The 21,200-nt window shown below is 48.7% G+C and overlaps 1 protein-coding gene across 2 annotated transcripts in view; it reads right to left on the bottom strand.

The window, feature by feature from the left end:
- LOC144934495 (zinc finger protein GLI4-like) overlaps positions 1–21,200 on the bottom strand; it is an 87,153-nt gene that overhangs the window by 37,444 nt on the left and 28,509 nt on the right. Inside the window, exons 3-4 of one of the 2 annotated variants that reach the window (XM_078860313.1) lie at positions 13,149–13,514; positions 12,286–12,321 (exon numbers count right to left, since the gene is read on the bottom strand). In XM_078860313.1, coding sequence (XP_078716439.1) covers positions 12,286–12,321; positions 13,149–13,514 — 402 coding nt within the window. The remainder of the gene's footprint in view (positions 1–12,285; positions 12,322–13,148; positions 13,515–21,200) is intronic. The other variant, XM_078860314.1, reaches the window with a different exon arrangement.

Raw genomic sequence — 21,200 nt, 5'->3', positions numbered from 1 at the left:
AAGATCGGCCACCACAAGAGGGGGAACAACACTCAGACTCACGAGAGCTCAGTGTTTATCAATGCGCCCACCTTATGTAATAAGGCAACATGACGATACTTACATTAGCAGGGTGCGGGCGTTAAATAGGAATTCAAAGGAAGGAAATTCCGACCTCAAACTCCTGTGAGCACAACTGCCCTGCCTGGCTACTCAAGGTACAAAGCAGCGGCACTGGCAATAATTAACCAATTGAGTGAGCAAAGCCCTTGTAAATGAGCATTTGTGACCCGGCTGTGAGGAGGACAGATAGAAGGTTTTATTGGTGGGGGGGGGGGGGCTTGTCCTCTGGGCCCAGGGTGAGCAACAGCACCCCATTAATTCAGCCGAATATATAAATAAATAACAAAGTTAAATAAAGCAGTCCCAGGGTCCCCGTAATTGTTTTCTCATGTGACTGGGTTCATGACTGCCCCTGACCGAGAGGGCTTCGCCTGCTGCCATAAAGCGCCAGGCAAAGGGGGGGGGGGTAGGAGGTTGGCGAAGGCGTGGGTGGTGCATGTGATAGAGGGTGGGGGTGGCTGTGGGAGGGTGGGGGGGGAGGGGTCATAGGTGCGTGCACAGAAATGGCTGTGAAGTTCAGGATAGGTGCTCACATTGGCTGTGCCCTCGGGCGACGAGCCAGCCGGCAGCTGTATTGGCACTTCCTGCAGCTGTGTGTCGGTGGCTCTCTCTCTCTCTCCCATCGTCGGCTCATTTCAGCCAACCCCTGCCCTATATGGCCAACATTCCATTACATTAGTCGGCCTTTTCTTCTCCGTCTTCCCACAACCCCTTGAAGTGTCAGTAGCCACTAAATGTCAGCTAAAGAGACGCACAACTAGTTTGGTTACAGGCCCCCTAATTAGCCTTTTGGTCATGATTATTAATCGTTGGCGATCGAGGCAGGATTGACAATGTTGACATTATTCCAAACGTTGAACAAACAGGAGGAAGCCATCGCTCATTGATGAAACATTCCGCGTTGTTTAAAGAGCCACACTGCTTCCAAATTCAGGACGTTCGGCAGAACCATGGCATTCGCAAAAATCAACCTGAAATGTGCCAAACATCAACCTGAAATATGCCAAACATTTTCCTTTCTATCCTTGTTCACGTTTAAACCGCCATTGCTATTCGTGTTTCGGCACAAGACCGGCAGCGCTAGGAAGTAAAGTGTATATTTGTAAATTAACTATAAATCCAACATTGCACCCAGGTTATATAATAAACATCATTGGTTTGTATGTTTTTACTTTTTCCACAGCAGATATTTTCCTGCAATTTGCTCTCAAAAAAACATCCGCGGAGGCAATTTTTTTGGTTCCTCCCCGAGGTTTATTTCATTCACCTTATTTTTTTTACAGCTTCAGTGAAGCTTCCTCTGCTTCCCACTGTCCATGGTCTCCTTCCCCCCCTCCCCCCCCCTCAAGTAATCGTGATCAGAGCACAGGAAACGGCCTCGGAGAAGGCCCTGCGTGGTCCTGTCCAAACAATGGCTGTCGAATTGCTTCCTGAAAGCTGCTGGTGATGAGAAGCAATAACGTTAGGGCCGTCTGCGGGGGGGGGGGGGCGTCTGCCCTGCGCGCCTTCGCCCCCCCCCCCTGCCGCTCCCCCCACCACGCAAATTCGATGCGAGGCATTGCAGCTATTTTCTCAAACATTTCTTTAAAAGGTCAAAGAAGGAGAAAAAAGTACAACCAAAATTTCAACATCCTCGGAGAAACCACAAAAGCGGTGCAGAACAAGCAAAGCCTGCGCTGACAGGGCGGTGATGAATGGGAGGTCTGATTTTTGCCTCAAAGCCCCCGTGATTAGGGAGAGAAATTAGGCTGTGTGCTGCAGCAGCATCACTGCCAGTGACCAAATCGCCCGGCATTTGGCCGATCTCGTGCAGATCTCGGATGCTAAGCAGGACCCAGCATGGTTAAGCGCTTGGACGGGCCGCCACCATGCATACAAACACAGGCGTTGTAAGGGTGCTGAGGAGCTAGATTATGGGCAGCAGAGGCCAATGCTGTCAATTCCGTTGCTGTACTGTACTTCTATGCTCCTGCGTCCACGCTCCGCTGCTTGCAAAGACCAACCTGGCGAGGAACGGTCATGTGACCCTCATGACCCCCACAGGGCGTGGGGAAAAACCTCATCGACAAAAGGGTTGTACGTATGTGTGTGTGTAATATTACTGTACTCGATCATTATTAAATGTTTCTTTTCAGGAGATATTTTTGTTTGTAATCCATCATTGACGACTTCAAGAGCTCACAGGGCAGTATATACGCGTGGACTGCTCGATTCGGCTTAAATTCAACGGATGAAGTTGTCACGGTCGCTCGTGGCCCAAGAGCAGCCGCCCACAGATGCGTGCGGGAACACAAAACATGCTGCGTGTTTTAACAAAAATACGAAAAAAAACTACAGCAGCGCTGGGGGTCGGCATGTCGGCCGCAGGGCCTCGCATCGGAAACCCAACCTCGTGCTCACGGGAAGTGGCCTCATAAGGAAAACAAAACTGTTAATGAATGGGTGGCGATCGGCGCTGCTGGCTTACCCACACGCAGTGCCACCTCATCGCTGAAACGTTCTTCTCTCTCTCTTGATATTTCTATCAACATGTTGATCGCTGGAAAGCACGTGACTGTATCCTTTTATCAATGTAATTCTGGATAAGGGCCTCCCCATGCTTCTGTGAGTTGTGGGGGTTACGTGACCTTACTACAACAACAATGAACCAACTCCTAATCGGTAAACATATAGGCTCACAAAAACACGACCTGTTTAATGTATGGTGGTCACTCACCAAAGCACAAATCTGACTCAAAAATTCTGCTTAGCTTCTGAGATCTGATTAAAATCGGGCGAATTTCTGGTGAATGATTTGGTCATGGGTAGCCACTGAGATACTATGTACTAATTGCGCTAATTAGCCCCGGACAATTCCGCTGCTGGAAGAGCCACGGTAACAGCTGCAATCTCTTGTCGCGAAGCTGAGGGCCACATCAGTTTAAGTAAGTGAACCGTTAGTCAATCCACTTACGTGTTAAAAATCCAACCGCAGGCCACCCAATTATGGCACCAACGCTGCATCTCTATTGTTCTCATGTTCCGAACACGGCCAAAAAAAAACACGGAATCTCTCTCTCTCTCCTGTGGGGGAACGATGCTTTTGATCTTGTTTGCAAGCCGCCGGTGGAGAACTGGCGGTTTGGGAATTTTTTTTTTCCCGTCCCGTTTCCCCATCTTGACGTTAATCGCCGTGAGGCTTTAATTGCAGGGGGAGATGCAGAAACGCACAGCCTCGCTCTCACTGTTCTCATGGTCTAATTGTCTCAACGCTGGATTTTAATGAGTCTCCGCGATGTGCGCCATGCTACATAATCGCCGGATGCCACGAGCCGGATGGCGTTACTGGGGGGGCTGGAGTAGAAGTGGTGGTGGTGGTGGCAGTAGTGGGAGTGTGGGGAAGATGGTGGATGGTCGGTAGGTACAGAGGTGGGGGAGGGGGGGGGGTGGCAACCAGTGAGGGAAGAACTCGGGGGGATGTCAACCAGAAGATTGCAATGTGAACGCCAGCAGTTCTCCCAACATCTGCCAGGATTATCACAAGCGTCCCCTGAGTACAGCAATTACCGTTCTCCGACAAGCCCGCAGTTTACAAACCACGGTAACCGCTTCTTCATCGCAACAGCGGCTGACAACGTTTGTCAGATCCCCCCCCTCCATGCAAACACAAACACACGCGCACGCACGCGCACGCACGCGCACGCACGCGCACGCACGCACACCAGCTGAGAAACACTGGTCACGTAATGTGTTATTTAGTTTTGGTAGATAGCGGAGTTAAGTGTATCTGTACAACTAACGTAGCTCTGGAATATATAGATTTGTTGTTATTTCCACCCCAAGATAACTGCGACAACGTAGATACTGAATTGATCAACGTGCTTATTTTGCACGTGAACATTTTTGGAAAGGTGCTTGCTCACGGTATTCACTCTCTCATTTAAGATTGTATTTTCGCTTTTTATTTTTTTAATGTAGAAATATTTAACTCTATATTTTTTTGAAGTTGAAGTTGTATTGCTTATTTTCAAATATGCATAGTTGCTGATGTGCATGTTTTCACTTCAATCTATTGCATTTTGGGTATTCCCCCCCTCATAGTTGACTCCAGGTTTCTTCTGCAAGAGGGATTTATCTTCTAAGATATAAAGATAGGGTGGCTTTTTTACCGGGTAAGAGCCAATTGAGACCAGAAGTATGTTCAACAAGCGACCCGAATTTAATAAATATACCACACAGCAAACCAATTTGCTCTCATCTGCTTCAACATTATCAATTTCATTTGATTCCACAAACATCATGCTGGGTCATTAGGTCCGGGTAATTAGCTTCGCTGTTTCAGGTGAGCCCGTGAAATCAAGAAGCCCTTTACCCCGCGCAAGTGTGTGTATGGGGAACGGTGGGCCCAGTGGTTGGCGCACTGCGTCCCAGACCCGGTGAGATCCCAGGTCGACTGCAGCTCAAAGCCAATGTTGGTGATAAATGTCTGAAACGATCAGGAGCCTCCTCAAAGTTGACTCGGCCTTAAAATGAGTACCTGGCACGGTGTGTCATAATCAGTACTATGTCGACAAAGGTGGCCACGTGTGGTCCTGGACACCCACGGCCCCCTTACGTGCCACTCCAGCCTTGAAAGGCGGTCGCTACCAGTAAAGTACTCGCCTCAACGGTCTACGCAGGCTACGCGGCGGGTGTCTTTGCGATCACTGAGGGCACCAGAGAGTCCGAACGAGGACTTTACTGAGACAGCAGGGGCTGCCTCATGTCCAGTGGCAGCATGGAGCATTACCAAAGTCATCTCATACTGGGAGTCCCAAGAGGCTCAAGGGGCCCCACCAAATGCATGAAAAATATTTAGTCAACTTTCTGCTCAAATTCAAATCCAAATTAACATCAACATAAAAAGCGAATTGACGATGAAAGTGGATTAACCCCTCGTTCGTATCTAGTCCGTGTCTCACTTGTCTCATCAAACTGCACCGTTGTCCGATGTCTACATCTCTACCACCGTATTGTTTACCTACATTCCTCAACATTATCTAAATGTGTCTCATCGCACGACATCTAAAACTCACGTCTCTATGCCTTCTGTTATCTCACTTGAGAACGTATCAATCGAAAGGGACGCCCCCCAAACATAATATCTTAGAGCCCCCACCCCATGCCCCCAATGTGCCAGCACCGCCACCGCTGCTCGTGTCCCGGGGTCAGTCGGGATGGGGGGGGGGTACGGGGGGGGGGTGCCCACCCAGAGACTGGACCACGTGGGCGAGCGCCGTCACTCCTCGGTGACGCTCCCAAAACAGGGCATGGACTTTAATAAGGAGCCAGCACCTGCTCTGGCGAAGATGAATCATTCTGTTTGACACGACTTTCTGCCACGTGTTAATTGCAATGACCATTACTGGCGCTGAGGGCTTAAAACAAATAAACAAAAACCCAGCAGCAGCCTTCTTATAACAACATGAGAATTGTTTTAAATAGGCTTTGCGAGAAGCGGATTGCTGGCACGGGGAAATGTCGTGTGCATTCCTCGTGCAACTTTGCATTGTTTCAAATATAAAACTGCGTTTGTGGAACGTGAAAAAGGCGGGGGTGAAAAAAGTGTCCTTTTTATGAGATGGCTGTGTTTTTGAACCCCGCTTGGGATTTCAATGAGACGTCTGAAGAGTTTTTACAGCAAATGCCCCTCTAATCTGAATAACTCACTAAGCCCTGGCGCTTTATTTAAACACTTCTCCCACCCCCCCACCCCACTATTAGTTTGCCAAAGTCATAAACGAGTGCTCTGCTTGTCCATGTGAAGTGCTCTCCGTTGACACAACGGCATTAATCAGCTTGCCAAAAGGCTGGCACAACAGCGTTCGGGGAGAAAAAAAATTGGATGAATGAAGCGGGCAAATGCTCGTTAACAGAGGGACGGACACCGGTTATGTTTGGTCTTTGTCAATATGGCAAAGCAAACACGCGTCGGTGGCATCTCCAGTCCCCGCTCTAAGCCAAGCAGGGCTGGGCCTCTACATGAGCACCACAATTTGACACTGGGACACCCACACTGACACGCTTGGGAAGTTGGGAAATGGTTCCCAGAGGTTAATGGTTAGATTACAGATGCAAAGGAACCCGGTGTTTGATAATACGATCAGACATCGATGACGATACATGGAAATCTCCTTTTTAGCTAACAGATCTCTCCATGAGAGTGAATGAGGTCGCTTTATATCTTAATAGATGTATATGCAGGCAAACAGCCACACAGTGGAAGTTGTGGGAATCCTACCAGTGACTGGTTCCTGGTGGTCATTGGTTAAATTACACATAGGTTCCCCAAAGCTTGGCGCCCAACTTTGTCACACATGGGGAATTCTAATGCACTATAATTATATAAAATCTGTGCAACCACTGGCTACTGACTCAAGCACCGAGCGGACTGTTCATTGCGCGACTGTTTATGTATTTAAAAACTTCCGTCATCAGCATATAATCAGCATTGTAAAACGCGGGCCCAAAAAAAACCCATGATTTTTGTCCAAAACATTTTGGGCGACTCTTAGCTGTACCCCAACACGCTTGTGGTTTCTGGACGCTCACGACACCCACAGTGGCCATGCCGCTGAGTCCGCCACGCCGACAGTGGTCTCTCCCGGGTGGACACGGAGAGACAGTGGCCTCTCCCGGGTGGACACGGAGAGAGTGCATTTGCGGCTGGACGTGCAGAGCCGTGCGTGCCAGTGTCGCCGGGAAAACCCAGACCGTTTATAAACAACCCGCCAGAGAAACTTGTGGCGACCAGGCACTGAGCAAGGTTTTTTTTTGTTTTGGCTGAGCCGGAGATGCAGGCGAGCGCGCAAGGTGTTAAAAGACGGGCAATGCCACCGCTCGCTCGCTCGGTCGCTCGGTCGATCCGCTAGCCGCGCGACGTCGTGCAAGCTGGTGGCCCGCTCTCGGTGGAGCGCGATGCTACGGGTGGGACGTCACGTCGGTACGGAAGTGAAGACAACGACGACACAGGTTGCCTAAGCCGCGGAGCTGAGTGACTCACTTCATAGCTGTGATGTCACCCATTTAGCTACGTCTCTCGTCACTGATTCGTATTTTAACCTGCTTTGTCCCGTCATCACAGTGTACAATCCGCCGTGTAACGTGCATATTACATTCAGATAACAGTCAATTTGCGCTAAGACCGTGTGTGTAAGTGTACCTGTGCATGTGGATAATTGTTATAAACTATGTTCTTATTTATCATTATTTTCTTCGTTACCTGTCACCATTTGGATCAGGAGTATGGAAACCGACATGGCAAATAGAACAAAAACTGAAAAGTGTCCAAAGAGGCACGTAGAGATGCACGGTTGGAATAAAATTGAGACACAGAAAGAAGGACATATTGATTAGAGAACATGCGCCAATTCGAGACATCTCATTGACTGCTGAGAAAAATAAGTAGGGGCTTGGGCAGGACATGTAACTAGTGGGGATGATGGCCGGTGGTCGAGACTAACAATGGAGTGGCAGCAAAAGGACAGAATGCGCTCACGAGGACGTCCATGGAGTGATGAAATTAGCTCTCGCGTGCAGAAGCCGGATGCATCGTTACATCACGAGACTGAGAGGGATGGCAATGGCTCTGGGGGTCCAGTCAGTAGTGGACAGAGCATGGCTGATGATGACGACTACCGTAATTATTGTGATTCGAAGCTTTCGTGACTGCAGGAATCCATACTCTTTGGTTCTTTCGGCAAAGTCAATTTTATTTTATACCTACGTGATTATACCTACGTGACTTTACCGAAAGAACCTAAAAGTACGTAATCATTGTCTTTATTTACACTGGAAATCCCCATCAAGTAGCAATGGGCCAATGCCCTGGATATTTTTCCATGTGGGAGGAAATTGGGGGAGCCTGTTGAGAACCATGCAACGAGGCACGTGCACTATAATTGCAAGGTTACAGGTTACAAACCTCTTTGCTCTCTCGTCTCATTCAAGTCTCACACATGATGGGTTCAATCTCTATGCATTCCACCAACCCCACTGTCAAGTCACCGGATAACAAACATTTGTTACCACCAACACGAAACTCGGTACAAATCCATGGGGCTGATAGAGACACAGGCACACTCTTTATCTCTCTCACAACGCAGACAAATCAGTCTGGCACAGACGTCTGTGGCTTATCGTACAGTGTATCTTGCACTTTCTCTCTGTTGCCTTTCACCTGCGCTTGCCTGCCTGCCTCTCGGAACTGACAAGAGGGGGCACACGTCAAACCCCAAAGCCACGAACATGAGAACAACTCTCTTCACCACGTGAACCCGCAGCGAGGGTTGAATCGATTCACCTTTGGTAGATTCGAGAGGGTGGACAACATTAAAACGAAGCGGAGACACAAACGTGTGAGAGGGGGGGGGGACACCTCTGGGCAACCCTCGGTGATCGCCCCAACCTCAAGGCCGCGCAACAGTGAAAGTCTAAGCCCTCCTTGCGCTCGCAGGAAATGTCCTCACGTGTGAAGGGGGCTACTGGAGTTGAGCAAACAGCGGTCGGACAGACCATCCCTTTAGCGATCGGTGGCGGCCGGCCGTAGTTTATTTGTGCTTCAATTGGCGACAGCCTTCACGTCGTTTGAAACTTGTCACTCGGTAATTTTTATGGCTGGCGGTGGAGAAAAAAACTGCCCCCCCCCCTCAGGTCCTCAGTGTGCACTGGCAAGCGGGCGTGATAAAGCAAACGCAATAGAGCCACTCTTCAACAATTATATAAAAGGCCAGCACGCCACAATAAACCTGCCAATTGATACCTTCTTTTGCAAATACAGAGAGCAGCATTTCTTGCGATTCCCTCTGAGGGCACGGTTGTGACAATGCAAACCTGCAGAGACGTATGGTGACAAGGAGGCCTTTGTTGAGCCTCTGCTTTAATATCCTGGGAAAGAATGCATCCTTGTGGTGCGCACTCCGTTTGGTTTGGCGCTACGAAAGTGGAGCAGGATTTTTTAAAGTTTCTTCTGGCCAAAAACAAAGAAGAGATCCCCTTCAGGTCGACGCTTACATTTAAGTCTTACAAGAGCTTTTGTGAATTGGGATTTTTCTTTCGGAATTACATTGAAAAACTGTACGTTGTTTTGAAATAAAAAGGCCAGCTCTGCATACTTGAACAAAAAGGTGAAACATCCGGGCAACGATGAACAAAATATTCATTTCGTGACATGTTAGATTTTGATTAATTATGAGTAATTAAAAGATGCCAACATATAACTCAAAAGCAGTGATTTAAATTCCGATCAAAACCAAGCAATGCTACATTTTTAGCCGCGTTAATGTTTCACCGTGTTCATGTTATCATTTTCTGGCATCAATCCCTTTGCTTATCGTGCCAATTACACATCCTTTGCCGCAAAAAAACCACTTGTAAATGAGCAGATGAGATTAAATGCCGATACACCTCATCGGAGCCACTTACCGACAGACGCGGCAGCAGCAGCAGCAGCAGCCTCAGCTCACAGCGATCCAGAGCACACGGCAACGGTGAGAATTAAATCCCCGTCTCGGGCGACACGGCCCGGGTGACACGGTGCGGATGGGCAGACGGCGGACGGGACAAACCGGGCGGACAGCGCAGGAGACGAGGGGCCGTGCGGCTACGCGTCCACCACGCCGCCGCCAGTAAGAGAGCGCCTCGGCTCGCGGCGGTAACCCCAGTGCCTGCCGCCGCCCCCTTTCCAGGCGGCCCCCTCCCCCCCCCCCAGCCTGTCCCACATGTTTTTTACTTTGGCCTCAGATCGGCGGCGGGGCCCTCAACGTGGGTGTTCTCGTTTAGACTCGGCCCTGCCCCCACGCGACCAATCCCGCATTTCTTTATAAAAGCTCCTCCCACCAGCCTCCTCCGCTCCTCAATTCTGCACCCCGGCAGGGTCCTTGCCACGTTAAGGCCAAGATTCCAAATTTGGCCAGAGATGAACATTGTTTGTGGCTGATTTACAAACCGGCACTCTGCCCTTGGCGCAGGGCCACGGCGTTTGTTCTCCCCTGTCCCGAGAACGTCTTTTCTGCAAATCTGCGTATTTCATTTGTGGCTTTTTTTAGTGCCTCGCTTTTACGGGGGCCAGATCCAGTTTCCGCGTCGCCGCTAAACGCGGAGTTGCGCCGGCAGCTGAGGGTCGACTTTGCCAGAACGGCAGTCCAAGCACGGCGCTCGACGTGCAACGATCGTTGCAAAAAAAGCGACGTTAATCAGCCGCCCACTGCCCAGTCGATATATTTCAACAGAACCACTATTTATAAGGCTTTCGATGAAAAATTAAAATTTGACTTCAACGGTACATTTCGGTACAGCGGCATTGTTCAATATGCCGCTGTATATTTTTTCCGCACTCCAGTGCTTGCCGAGTAAACCCTAGCTCATCTGATTTGGCGGACTCCCTGGAGCAGGCGTGTTGTTATGCGTGTTAGCATTTGGAAAAATTCACGGGCAGGACATGCCTAAGTGACACCGCGAAGCCTCCTTAAACCAAAACCGACGGCGAGCCAGCATTCCCCAGGGGCAATTGACTCCACAATGTCTTCATTAGCTTTTGTAACAATCCGCAGGCTCCTTTTTTTTTAGCTCGCAAAGTTTTCGTTCCTAAACATAGCACAACGAGCAATTTGGAATATTTCTCACGAACCATCATGGCGCTTTCTATTAAAACAAAAGCAACCAACGGCGAGACGAGATAAGTGCAAGCTGTTAAAATTCCCCTTCGTGTGCAACAAATTGTTTGCGGTTTTCCGGCGTGCTGCCAGAATATGACGCAAATTCAAGATGAAGTGGGGGGAGGTGGGAGAATGAGAAAAAACAACACTCCCCTTTCCCAACCTCCCCCTCCTCTCCCTCAGAGGTACGGGTCAGAGTTCAGAGTTCGTGACTGCATCTGTCAAAAAATGGCCCCCAACCCCAATTACCAGGCTATCCCCGCTGAGGCAGCGCATCAGCGGGGCGAGCCCCTGAAAAAACCCCGCACCGCGATCTTGCCAAGCCAGGATGCGCCGCCAACCGCCACCGCCGCTGCTGCCGCCACACGTGCACGCGCCGCCTTTCAGTTCAATCGGCCCCTTTTTTCGCCGGCCGCCCCGATTGCAAAATAAATAATTGATTCACTGACCGCGGCTTTACAAGTCGCACAAAAATACGGCGTGTTGAGATCAGAAACGCACGCAGCGCACGGCCGTCTGCTGGCATACCGCGCGCGAGGCGCTACGTCAGAATGGGCGAGCGCCGCGGCACTTTGCTTTGCGTTGCCTTTTTGAAAATTTGCCATAAAACCCATCTGCGCGAAGGACTTATTGTGGAGATAAACAAAGAGCAGAGTCTGCCCACAGGGGTCTTGGCCTCACGTCTTTGAGCTCCCAGCCTTCGACCAGCCCCAATTTCCGAAGTCATAAAGTTAACAAAAACCCCGTGTTGTGCCCCCTTTCGTGCCTGCGTCTTTCATACAAACACACATATACACGCACATACATGCAGTGACAAAGAGTTACACATATACGTACGGAAATATATACACACATGCGTGCATAGACAGACACACCCTTGCACATACTTACATGCACACGTAGACACAGACAACATACGCACAGTCATAACGGCCCAAGTAAGGGGTCAAGAGCGGTGATGCTTCACTCACAAGTTTCTTTTATAAAAGGCCCCCCCCCCTCCCCAAGGCCTGACAACATCACGCCGCACTGACCTTCAACGCTGGCAGAGCTAAACACTCAGTTTGGCACCCACCAAAGGGCAGGATGGGGTCATGTTATTAGACGCGGTCAATAGGAGGGGCACGAGAGAGTGCGGGTTTGTTTCCTTTCTGCTCATGTCCTCTTTTGGAGGTTTGTATCCCCCCCCCCGCCTCTTATTATTGTTAAACACGAGGCTGTAAACAGCTGAAACTGCCAGCAGCCGCCTGATGACCTCACAGCTGTCCCTGTTCCTTCCCGCCTCCCCAACTTAAATCTGCAGGGAACTTTCTATTTCCAGGTATCACGGGCCTGGTAAAGGCAGAGCGGCAAAAGCCCCGATTTGAAACGCTCATCGGTAAACAACCCGATCAATCTCTGCCCTTAGCGGTGGCAAGAGGCAGAGTTCAAACTTGCTCGGGTAATGTGGTAAAAATGTTATAATGCTATTTGACGAGGGACGCTTTTCATTCAGTGTTGCGTGTGTTACCTGCGAGGACATATAGATCAGAAAGATGCGTGGAACCTGACAACAACAAAAAAGCAACAAAAAGCTGAAACGTTTGCAAAGCAGCATGGAGCAATGCCTGCTGGGAATTACACTGAACAATATCGAGGGAAAACACATGGGTCGTATTACGCATACAAATTTGAGACGTCGCGTTAAATGTTACGAAATATAAAATAGGTTGGGCAGTACACGTCATTCGAATAGATGAGGGCTGATCGTCAAGCCTGGTGATGGAATGGCAGCTAAAGGAGGGAAAATCACCCGAGAAGGATGACCACTGCAGACATGGAGTAGAGAGGTCAGCCACTGTGGATGAGACCATGATGGATTGGTGCCGGCATGGGGATTCCTTCATCTAGCAGTGGATTTATTACGGCTAATGATTACGATGAAGCACAAGCATGGAATGAAGCAAATCATACAAATTAAGTATACTGACGTACAACAATGGCAGGCATGTTTCATCAAATAATCACCGCCGATGACCGATGCTAAGCTGCCGTGCATTCTTGACGCTGTATGTATTCCCATTCCTTCTGATGTCGATGCAGAGCAACAACTACAATGTCACATGCAGGTGGTCAAGCAAGACAACCGTGTCAGGAGCAGCTGAGTGTATCGCCGTGATGCCTCCTTTGTACTTGTGAATCGGGCATTGCATAGTTACATGTTGTATGGTCTATTCTGGAAAACCATTTTCGATTTGTGCATCAGTCCGGTGAGTGTGGACTCTGCGGACAGCGAAGCGGACACCGCCGTCCCGTGAGACTGGCCCAGCGGACACCGCCGTCCACTCCTGGGACCCCCTCGCACGCCAGCGGCGGTGCCGAGCGCTCTCTCACCGTAGGGCGAGTCGAGGCAGGTCGCGCGCGGGTCGGGAGGCGGGTACCCGGGCGGGCGGTACACGGCGTGCGGGCTGCCCGCCGCCGGGACCGACCGTCCCATCGAGGACCTCCGGGCCGACTCGGACGACAGCGACGAGGTGGAGGAGGACGAATGTGGCCCCACGGAGGGCTTGGCCGGCGCCGCGGCGCGATGCGTGGTCGTGCCCGGCTCCTCGCGGGTCCGGCCGCTGCCGCCGCCGCCGCCACCATTGCCGTCCTGGCCGGTGCCGGAGCTGGAGGAGCTGGGGCCGGGAGCGCCGGGAGCCAGCGTGGGGAGGGCATTGCGACGCTCGCGCACGTAGCCTGCGCCCAGCGCCTCGTCGTCTGTAGTGGAGGAGGGCAAGAGAGCACAGAGAGGTTATGAGCACGGCCTCCACGTCTCCCTGGTTGAATGATAACAAAAATTCAAACGCATTTGTCAATAACACTGTGGCCTTAAGTGGAAAACATGTTTAACAAGGGCAATAAGCCTTTTTTAACGGACGTATTTTTGGTTAACAAATGTAACTGTAATAACAATTAACTGTACATTAATGGTAGGTTTTTACCCTTTTAACTGGTACAAAACTGACACCTTTGTACCAGTTAAAAGGGTAAAAACCTACCATTATATTTTGCCACTGGTAAAAGAGATTTCATAGTGTAACTGTACATTAGTTTACGTATACAAAATATGCCTGCTAAATACAATTATTTTCAGACATTCTCAAATTAATAAATGTAGGAAGGCTTCGCCACACCATGTCCAGTCATAGGAGTGTTGTTACCACACTTGACCGAGCTGGTCAATGCGGGATTGTGAAGAGGAATGAGGCCCGGACCAACTTTGATATCACTCATGTGCCTACTAATTATAATGCAGCTAAAACTTTAAATTTTAGAGCCGATGAAAAAACTAATTCAGGAAAGAAAAAAACATCTACGCGCCTGCAGACGTCTCAATTTATTTTCAAATGTTTAAAATGGTCCACAATTTTGGCGATTTGGAATGTTTTGTTTTAAAATGAACATGCAAAACAAACAGCAAAGACGTAGCTCGTCGAAATCAAAACATTACATGTGGCAGCGCAGCCTGACGCGGCGCTAAAAAAAAGAAACCCACTCAACTCAGAAATAAACAACACTGGCACCAAACGTCGTCCCAAAAAAAAAGTAAATTCAAACATTCGGGGGCCACGTGACCACGCGCAGTTTCCACCTCTGCAAACGAACGTTAAAGGCGCGTTCGCCCGATGAGGCCATGAAAACGTGGCTCTGTGCCCATAACCACTTCATTATTGCTTTTTTAACAACTGCCCCAATCCCACTCACTACCTTAATCCTAATGCATGCGAACAGATGTGTTTCCTTATTAAGTCATTTTTGCAGATTTAATGTTACATGACTTTCCATTCCAGGGGAGTTATTTCAGAAAGACGCTGTCGCCGGGGGTTTTGAAGCCAAGCCCGTTACATTTTGAAATCTGCACCGTGCACTCTCCCTACTCCCCTCCCCTCCTCCACTTGTCCCCTTACTCCCCCGCCAATCACTGCACACCGAAACCCCAACGCTCTCCTTTCAATGCGGGCGAATGGTGCCTGCGGTTTTTTCTTTTAAGGATCCTGCAGTCTTTTGTTTTGTTTGATGTGTTGTGCATTCCAGCTGTTGATAAACGCTCTTCATAAAACACTTTCCCGACCACCTACTTGTCTCCAGCCATCGTCTCATTCGCACTCGGCCACACATTTCCTGCGGGGTGCGTATTTCACCGCGCCACAGTGCGATGTGGGCGAGAGCAAAGCACGGCGCGGGGACACCCACTGGCGTCTTCGGCAGTGGTGATGTGGGTCGCAGTAAATACGGATATTTACGTCTAGACAGCGAGTGCCATCACACGAATAGTCGTCATCATCGTCGTCGTAAAACGCGTCTGCGGTGTCCGTTGGTGTGGCAATTCGCTGAGGTGTCTCGCGGTTTCAAAACAACAACGAAACGAAGCCACGACGAGCAATACTGCTAGCAGGAGATTCAATAATGCAGATCTTCTCATCTTCTGAACACCTGTTTTATTTCCGCATTTTTTTGCTTTTGCCGTTGTTAAATGAGAGAACAAATACATGTACAACGTTAAACACGAAACGGAATGAGTAACAACGCGATCTGATTATATCCGTCGTGCATTCTGCCCAAGCTCTCACCTCCTCTGTGCAAGAGCAAAGGCGGTGGCGCACATCCATTAACTTCAAACATTTTCGTATTTTTTGCAACCCCAGTTCATATTCCAATTAACTTGGCCATAAGAATTGACAGAGCGGGGTGGGAAGGCGGAGGGGTGGGTGGTGGTGTAGCCTCCTCCGTTCCTCCACGCCCTGCCCACCCCCGCCGACACAACGTGGCTGGCGACGGCACTTCATCAGAGGAACGCTTTGAGCAGACGTCGTGACGGAGGTGCCACCGGGCTGCAGTGCGCACGACAGTTCCACAGCGGTGATCACAGAGGCGCTAAGCCCCCCGGCCTCTCCTGCACCAGAGTATCTTTCAGCCGAACAATCTGGCACATTTCCATATGAAGTCCGCGCGAGCCCTGATCAGAATTCCGAGTTCTTTTGTTCGCACCCGGGGCTCTCTTTCCGCGCCTCTGCGCTCTTTGCCGCGAGAGAGGCTTGGCGGCCAATTATTAAATCAAGTCGCACTCCCAATGGCTGTTTAAGATTCATGCCAAACTCAAGAGAGACACGCAGAAAGAGAGCATGAGAGGGAGCCAATGGGAAGGCAAACCCGCGCCTGTGTGCGGGGAGAAAGAGGGTCTATTATCCTCGTTTACTCCAGACAAATCACTTCACAAACGCGCGGAAGGAGAGGGTCAATAATGGACCTCAATGGGCAACACAAACTTTACAAAAGGACGAACCAACGCTGCAGAGCACGCGCGCGCGCATGTTAAGTGTGCACGCACACATGCTTGCTTGCTTGCTTTGCCCACGCGCGTGTGTGTGCGTGTGTGTACGTAGGCGATAAACGCGTGCGGATCAGGGTAGCATCGTCGCCAGTCGATGTGGCTGCAGATGAAGCAGCGTTTCTACTCGGCGAGATGTTGAAGGAAAAAAAAAAATTCCGGCGCTGTAGGTTTCCGAGAGCTGACTCATCATCATCAGCTTATCCTGGGCCGCTCCGCACTTTTACAGAACCTTTTCCCAGGGGTCACCCTTTTTTTTTATTCTCCACGTCCTTTCTTCCGCGCACCCCCCACGCCCACCCCACCCCTGGGCTCCCTCATTCTCGAGCTGGCACAAACTACCCACAGCCCCCCCCCCCCGGCGTCAATGGAGCAGCTCATGCATGAGAAAATCTCTTTGGCTTCTAATGGCGGGGTGGGGGGAGGGAATGAGGGATTCCATCAATGTCTTTTCATTGCTTGCAATTTTTTTTAATAGTCACAGCTCCCCATTGCCCCCCCCCTCCCACCAACGTCTCTCCATCACCCTACAGCTCCTCTTCCCATCTGACTCACCCCGAATCTTCTTCCAAGACGGCACCTCTCGACCGAATTCTTCCGACAAAGTCGGTCTGCTGGTGGGAGATGACCCCCCCCCCCCACACACCGCTTGTTGCGTGTGCGCAGTGAGAGCCGCGTACGAAGAGGGAGACGCGAGCTCATCTCCCGACGCGACTCACGCCGCTCGTTTTCTGGGGCGGCGTTTTTGTTACGGGGACCGATGCGAGCCACTCGTGCGGCTGTTAGCAGCCTCTTGAAGGGCGCGCGAGGGCTACTTGGTGCCACTTTTGACCGCGGGTGTAACGCTCCCCCGCGCGCTCTCGCGCTCTCCGGCCGGCAGTGTCTGGCGACTGCGCACGCACGCGCACGGGCGGCATTCCTCGGGGAAGTGTTTAACGCAGGGGAACCCTTCCCTCCTGAGGCTTCTTCTTATTTCCCCCACTGCAAGCCAACCGGCACAAAGACACGTTTGGAAACACCCACGCTTTGCCAGAATGACCCTTATCTGATCAATCATTAACGTTCCAGCAGCATAAATTGCCCCTTATCCCGTAATTGCGAATTAAAGTGTAACCCAATCAGTAGGTGGTGGTGGTGGTGGTGGAGGAGGCATAAATGAGGGCTGGCTTGGGGTGTGTTCTCCATTCAGTAAGGAGAGCAAGACATCTTCTCGCACATTTATCTTCCTATTCTCTCTACACCGATTACACTCGGAGGCCATGCACATATTACATTACTGCCTTTAGAGGGGATTAGCCCAAAGTAATAACATTTAAAGGTAAATAAATTATTGAATTATATAGTTTTTCTTTGCAGCTGCTTTCAGGAAATGGAGGTGACGTTATTGATGGCAGACCATCCTGCGTGTTTCAACACTCGTAGTCCGATAGCCAGGAGCAAAGCTAAATGTTTTATTTGGCACTCGAAAGAGGATTTCATGTTTCTATTATGTGATTAATGTAATGAAATGTAATGAAAATCCAGAACCTCGCTACCGGCTCGCAATAAAGTGTAATTTTACTTTTGGAGCGAATTCAAATGTGCACGGCTCTTTTTAAAATTCTTCTCAGGTTCGCTGGCATCTTCCAAAACTCGCCACTGTTACAATTAAAAGTCCTCCTTCATTGTTGAAACATAAATGGTTTACTTTCCACGCTTAGTTTGTGTTAGGTACCAGCCAAATTTATAATAAAAACCAAATGCAGTCGATCATTCTGCTTCTTGGGGAAACTACCATGAATACGTGTCCAGTAATGTGAATCAAAACGATTCAAATAAAATGGTGTGAAATTTAATACTGCGACTGGGAAATTTGTACTGAGTAGTATAGACGTTAAACCAAATTAGCAAGCGCTGTAGATACGAGAAAGTGAAATAAAGTAAAAATCGAAACTGTTTTTTTATGACACTTTACATTCCTGAAATTAAAAAAGTAAGCAAGGTGCAACCCAAAAACAAACAGCCCTTAGCTCCCAAATATGTGACTAAGCTCTGCATCCTAATCTGTCTGGCACGAGGGTTTAAGTTTTGTTAATAAGAAAATAAACTTTACATCGTGGTCAAACGCTCACACAGAGCACTCCATTGACATCACTGGACTAACATGCTATTAAATAATATGGAATGATGTCACTATAGTGTCATAATTACGTGATTGACCGCAACTTGAAAGTATTTTTATCCATGGAAAAGAAAGCTTCTCTCGGACAGCCGGGGGACACAGATTGTCGAGGTACAGGATCTACAAGATAAGAACAGTTTGTTTTTCGAGTTGAATCTTCCCTAAATACATTAAACAAACTCCAATCCGCTATGCACTACTAAAACTCATTGCTTTGTGAGTTGAACGGGGGCCCCATAATTTCAATAGAGTGCTCTTGCCAATAAGATCTGGTAATCCAACGGCCTTTGTTTAACAAGCCTGGAACTGCTGATGAGACTCAGAAAGTCAAAACCGCTCCAATTTGCTTAAACTAATTCGGCTTAAAATGATTGGTCTGGAAAGCCAATGAACATCATGGACTAAACCAGGGGGTGTGCACCAACATAACAAGAGCCATCTTTTCCCGAATTCGGTAACAAAAACCCTCAATATTTCAAGAGCGGCAATGCACTGTGTGTTGAATACGAAACGGTGGTCCTTAATAAATAACGTCACGAAGCAGTTCTTAAAGAGCCGCATGCGGCTCTGGAGCCACAGGTTGCAGACCCCCTGAACTGAGCTAAACTAAACAAAGTATGTTGTATCTTAAATTTGGAGCGTTCGTGACTGCAGGAATTAGTCTTTGGTTCTTTCGGTTAAGTCACGTCTAAAGATAAAATAATAAATTAAATAATAGCATATTACGACGTTTCGATTGCAACACAAGCAATCATCATCAGGCATCTGCTTGTATGTCTGTCTATAGTTTTCTAGTTAGATTTTTGTTGCTATTTCTTTTATGCCTGATGATGATTGCTTGTGTTGCAATCGAAACGTCGTAATATGCTATTATTTAATTTATTATTTTATCTTTAGACGTGACTTAACCGAAAGAACCAAAGATTAAAGTATGTTGTATTTTGTATTTGCTACACTCTCGTCGGTTTCATCAGGGTGACGCGTCGGGCCCGGAGACGCGGCATGGCCTGGTAGTCCCGCTCAGGGCCCACAAGGCTCTTGAGCTCAGCACACGGGGAGGCCAAAGGTCTGGCACCCAGTCAGAGGAGGAGGCAGCGAGGGGGTAGAAAGCTTTGCAGAAACTGGATTAACTTTTATTTAACGCGGCCATTCCAGGCTTTACTTCTTATTGGTGGGGGCGGGGTGAGGGGGCGGGTGGCACCGGGAGGGAGCGAGAGAGCCGGAGACGTGAGCCCTGGATAATCCCGCATTCCTGACTCCAGCAAGCAGCGAGCAGCCATCGCTGACACCAACTTCGCGAACCCCGGCAAAAGGTCATCTTGGATGAATTCAAAACTTGATTTGTGATTAGTAAGGAGAGAGTCAGCTCTTGGCAAAAAAATGTGTCCGTATGGGGAAGAAAATGACAAAAGAAAAGCTGAACCGCCACAGTAAAAAAAAACCTTAAATAAAAATCTGCCATGGAGAATTCGCTCGTAAGGGATGTTTCTGGCGATTCCGTTATTAAAAGCAGACTTTCTCAGTGCCGCTCATTGTGCTCTCGGCTAGACGGGCTCGCCGCTGCCACACAGCGCCAGAGGTTTTATAAACACGGCCGGCGTAACTCTTATTAAAAACGCCACGAGGTCGGCCCTGGACCGGGAATGCAGAGCCCTGATCGAATTCCAGCTGTTAGACATTTCCTACTGTCTTCTCAACAAGTCCCAAAACTATAAATACACGCAGGTCCGACTCTTGCTCACAGTAAGCAGTCTCAGAAATCAGCAGAAAGCTGATCTGGAGTCTACTAAAAAACCTCTTGGAGCCATTCTGGCTCTCAACATGTGTCTCGACTTTATGAATTTTCGATGATGAACGACAACACGAGTGTTTATTTCTGCTGGATGCTTAAATAGCGTGCGGCTTTGAAAGTCTGTTGACTCAGTGTGTTTAGTCACTTTTTTTTTCATATAAATATCATAACAGTGTTTATTGGTAAAACATTAAACTGTTATACCGGCTCATTAACACGTAATAGTTGAAGAGCTTTGCATATCACTTTAATTGTCAAAATATGTTATTGGCTTTTTCCCTCCAATTATATTTCAAGAGCGTTATCAGAACCACGTCATGGGAAGAAGAGCTTTCAATTCAGATGCTGTGCAGCCAGCGGGCAATGTAACACCGTGACAGAGAATAGCCCCAGAAGATGACGTAAAAAATACTTTTGAAGTCACTTTAATAAACATCTGTATCCATCTTCTTGGTTCTTTCGGTAAAGTCACGTAGAAGGGAAGTAATAAAATAATAAAAATAAAACATAATAAAATAATTCTCACGACGTTTCGGCCACAACGCAAGCAGCTGTCCTCAGGTGAAAACCAGGTCTGTCGAGGCGACAGCGTCTGAATTCATACCAAGAGGACACATTTTGCATGCCCTGCAAAGAATGTGTCCCATGTCATTCAAAACTGAATTTGTTAATTCTCACGACTGGAATAAGTCAACTGAATTGACGAGCAATAAAAACACTTTTTTTTAGGATGATGCCTTTTTTCTACGGTCATTGTTGGCTGATGAGGCCATATATTCGTACACTAATCATGGGTGACTCAAACCCAGAATAGAACCCAGGACCTCCACAAGAGAAGTCAAATGTAGGTGGACACGTTGCGGCGAGCACACGTTGCGGTTATATTTAGTTTCTTCACATGCTGCATTTAGGGAAGGTTTATTTTTATTTTCACTGAACACACATTTTTCAAGACGTACTTTTTGTTTTGTTTCATCGCTGCCACGAGAGGGTAGACCAGGTCTCTTGGCAGAACAAGCAGTGAGCAAAAAAAGCAAAGCGTAATACCGTGTTGGCATTTCGGGCAATTGCTCTTCTTTACAGTAGAGAATTTCACGTCAAATCCTGTAGGAAAATGCTAAA

This window comes from Lampetra fluviatilis, chromosome 10 (genome assembly GCF_964198595.1).
Source record: "Lampetra fluviatilis chromosome 10, kcLamFluv1.1, whole genome shotgun sequence".
Taxonomy (NCBI): Eukaryota; Metazoa; Chordata; class Hyperoartia; order Petromyzontiformes; family Petromyzontidae; genus Lampetra; species Lampetra fluviatilis.
Note: the sequence above shows the minus strand (reverse complement) of the source record. Positions and strands in the feature narration are given on the sequence as shown.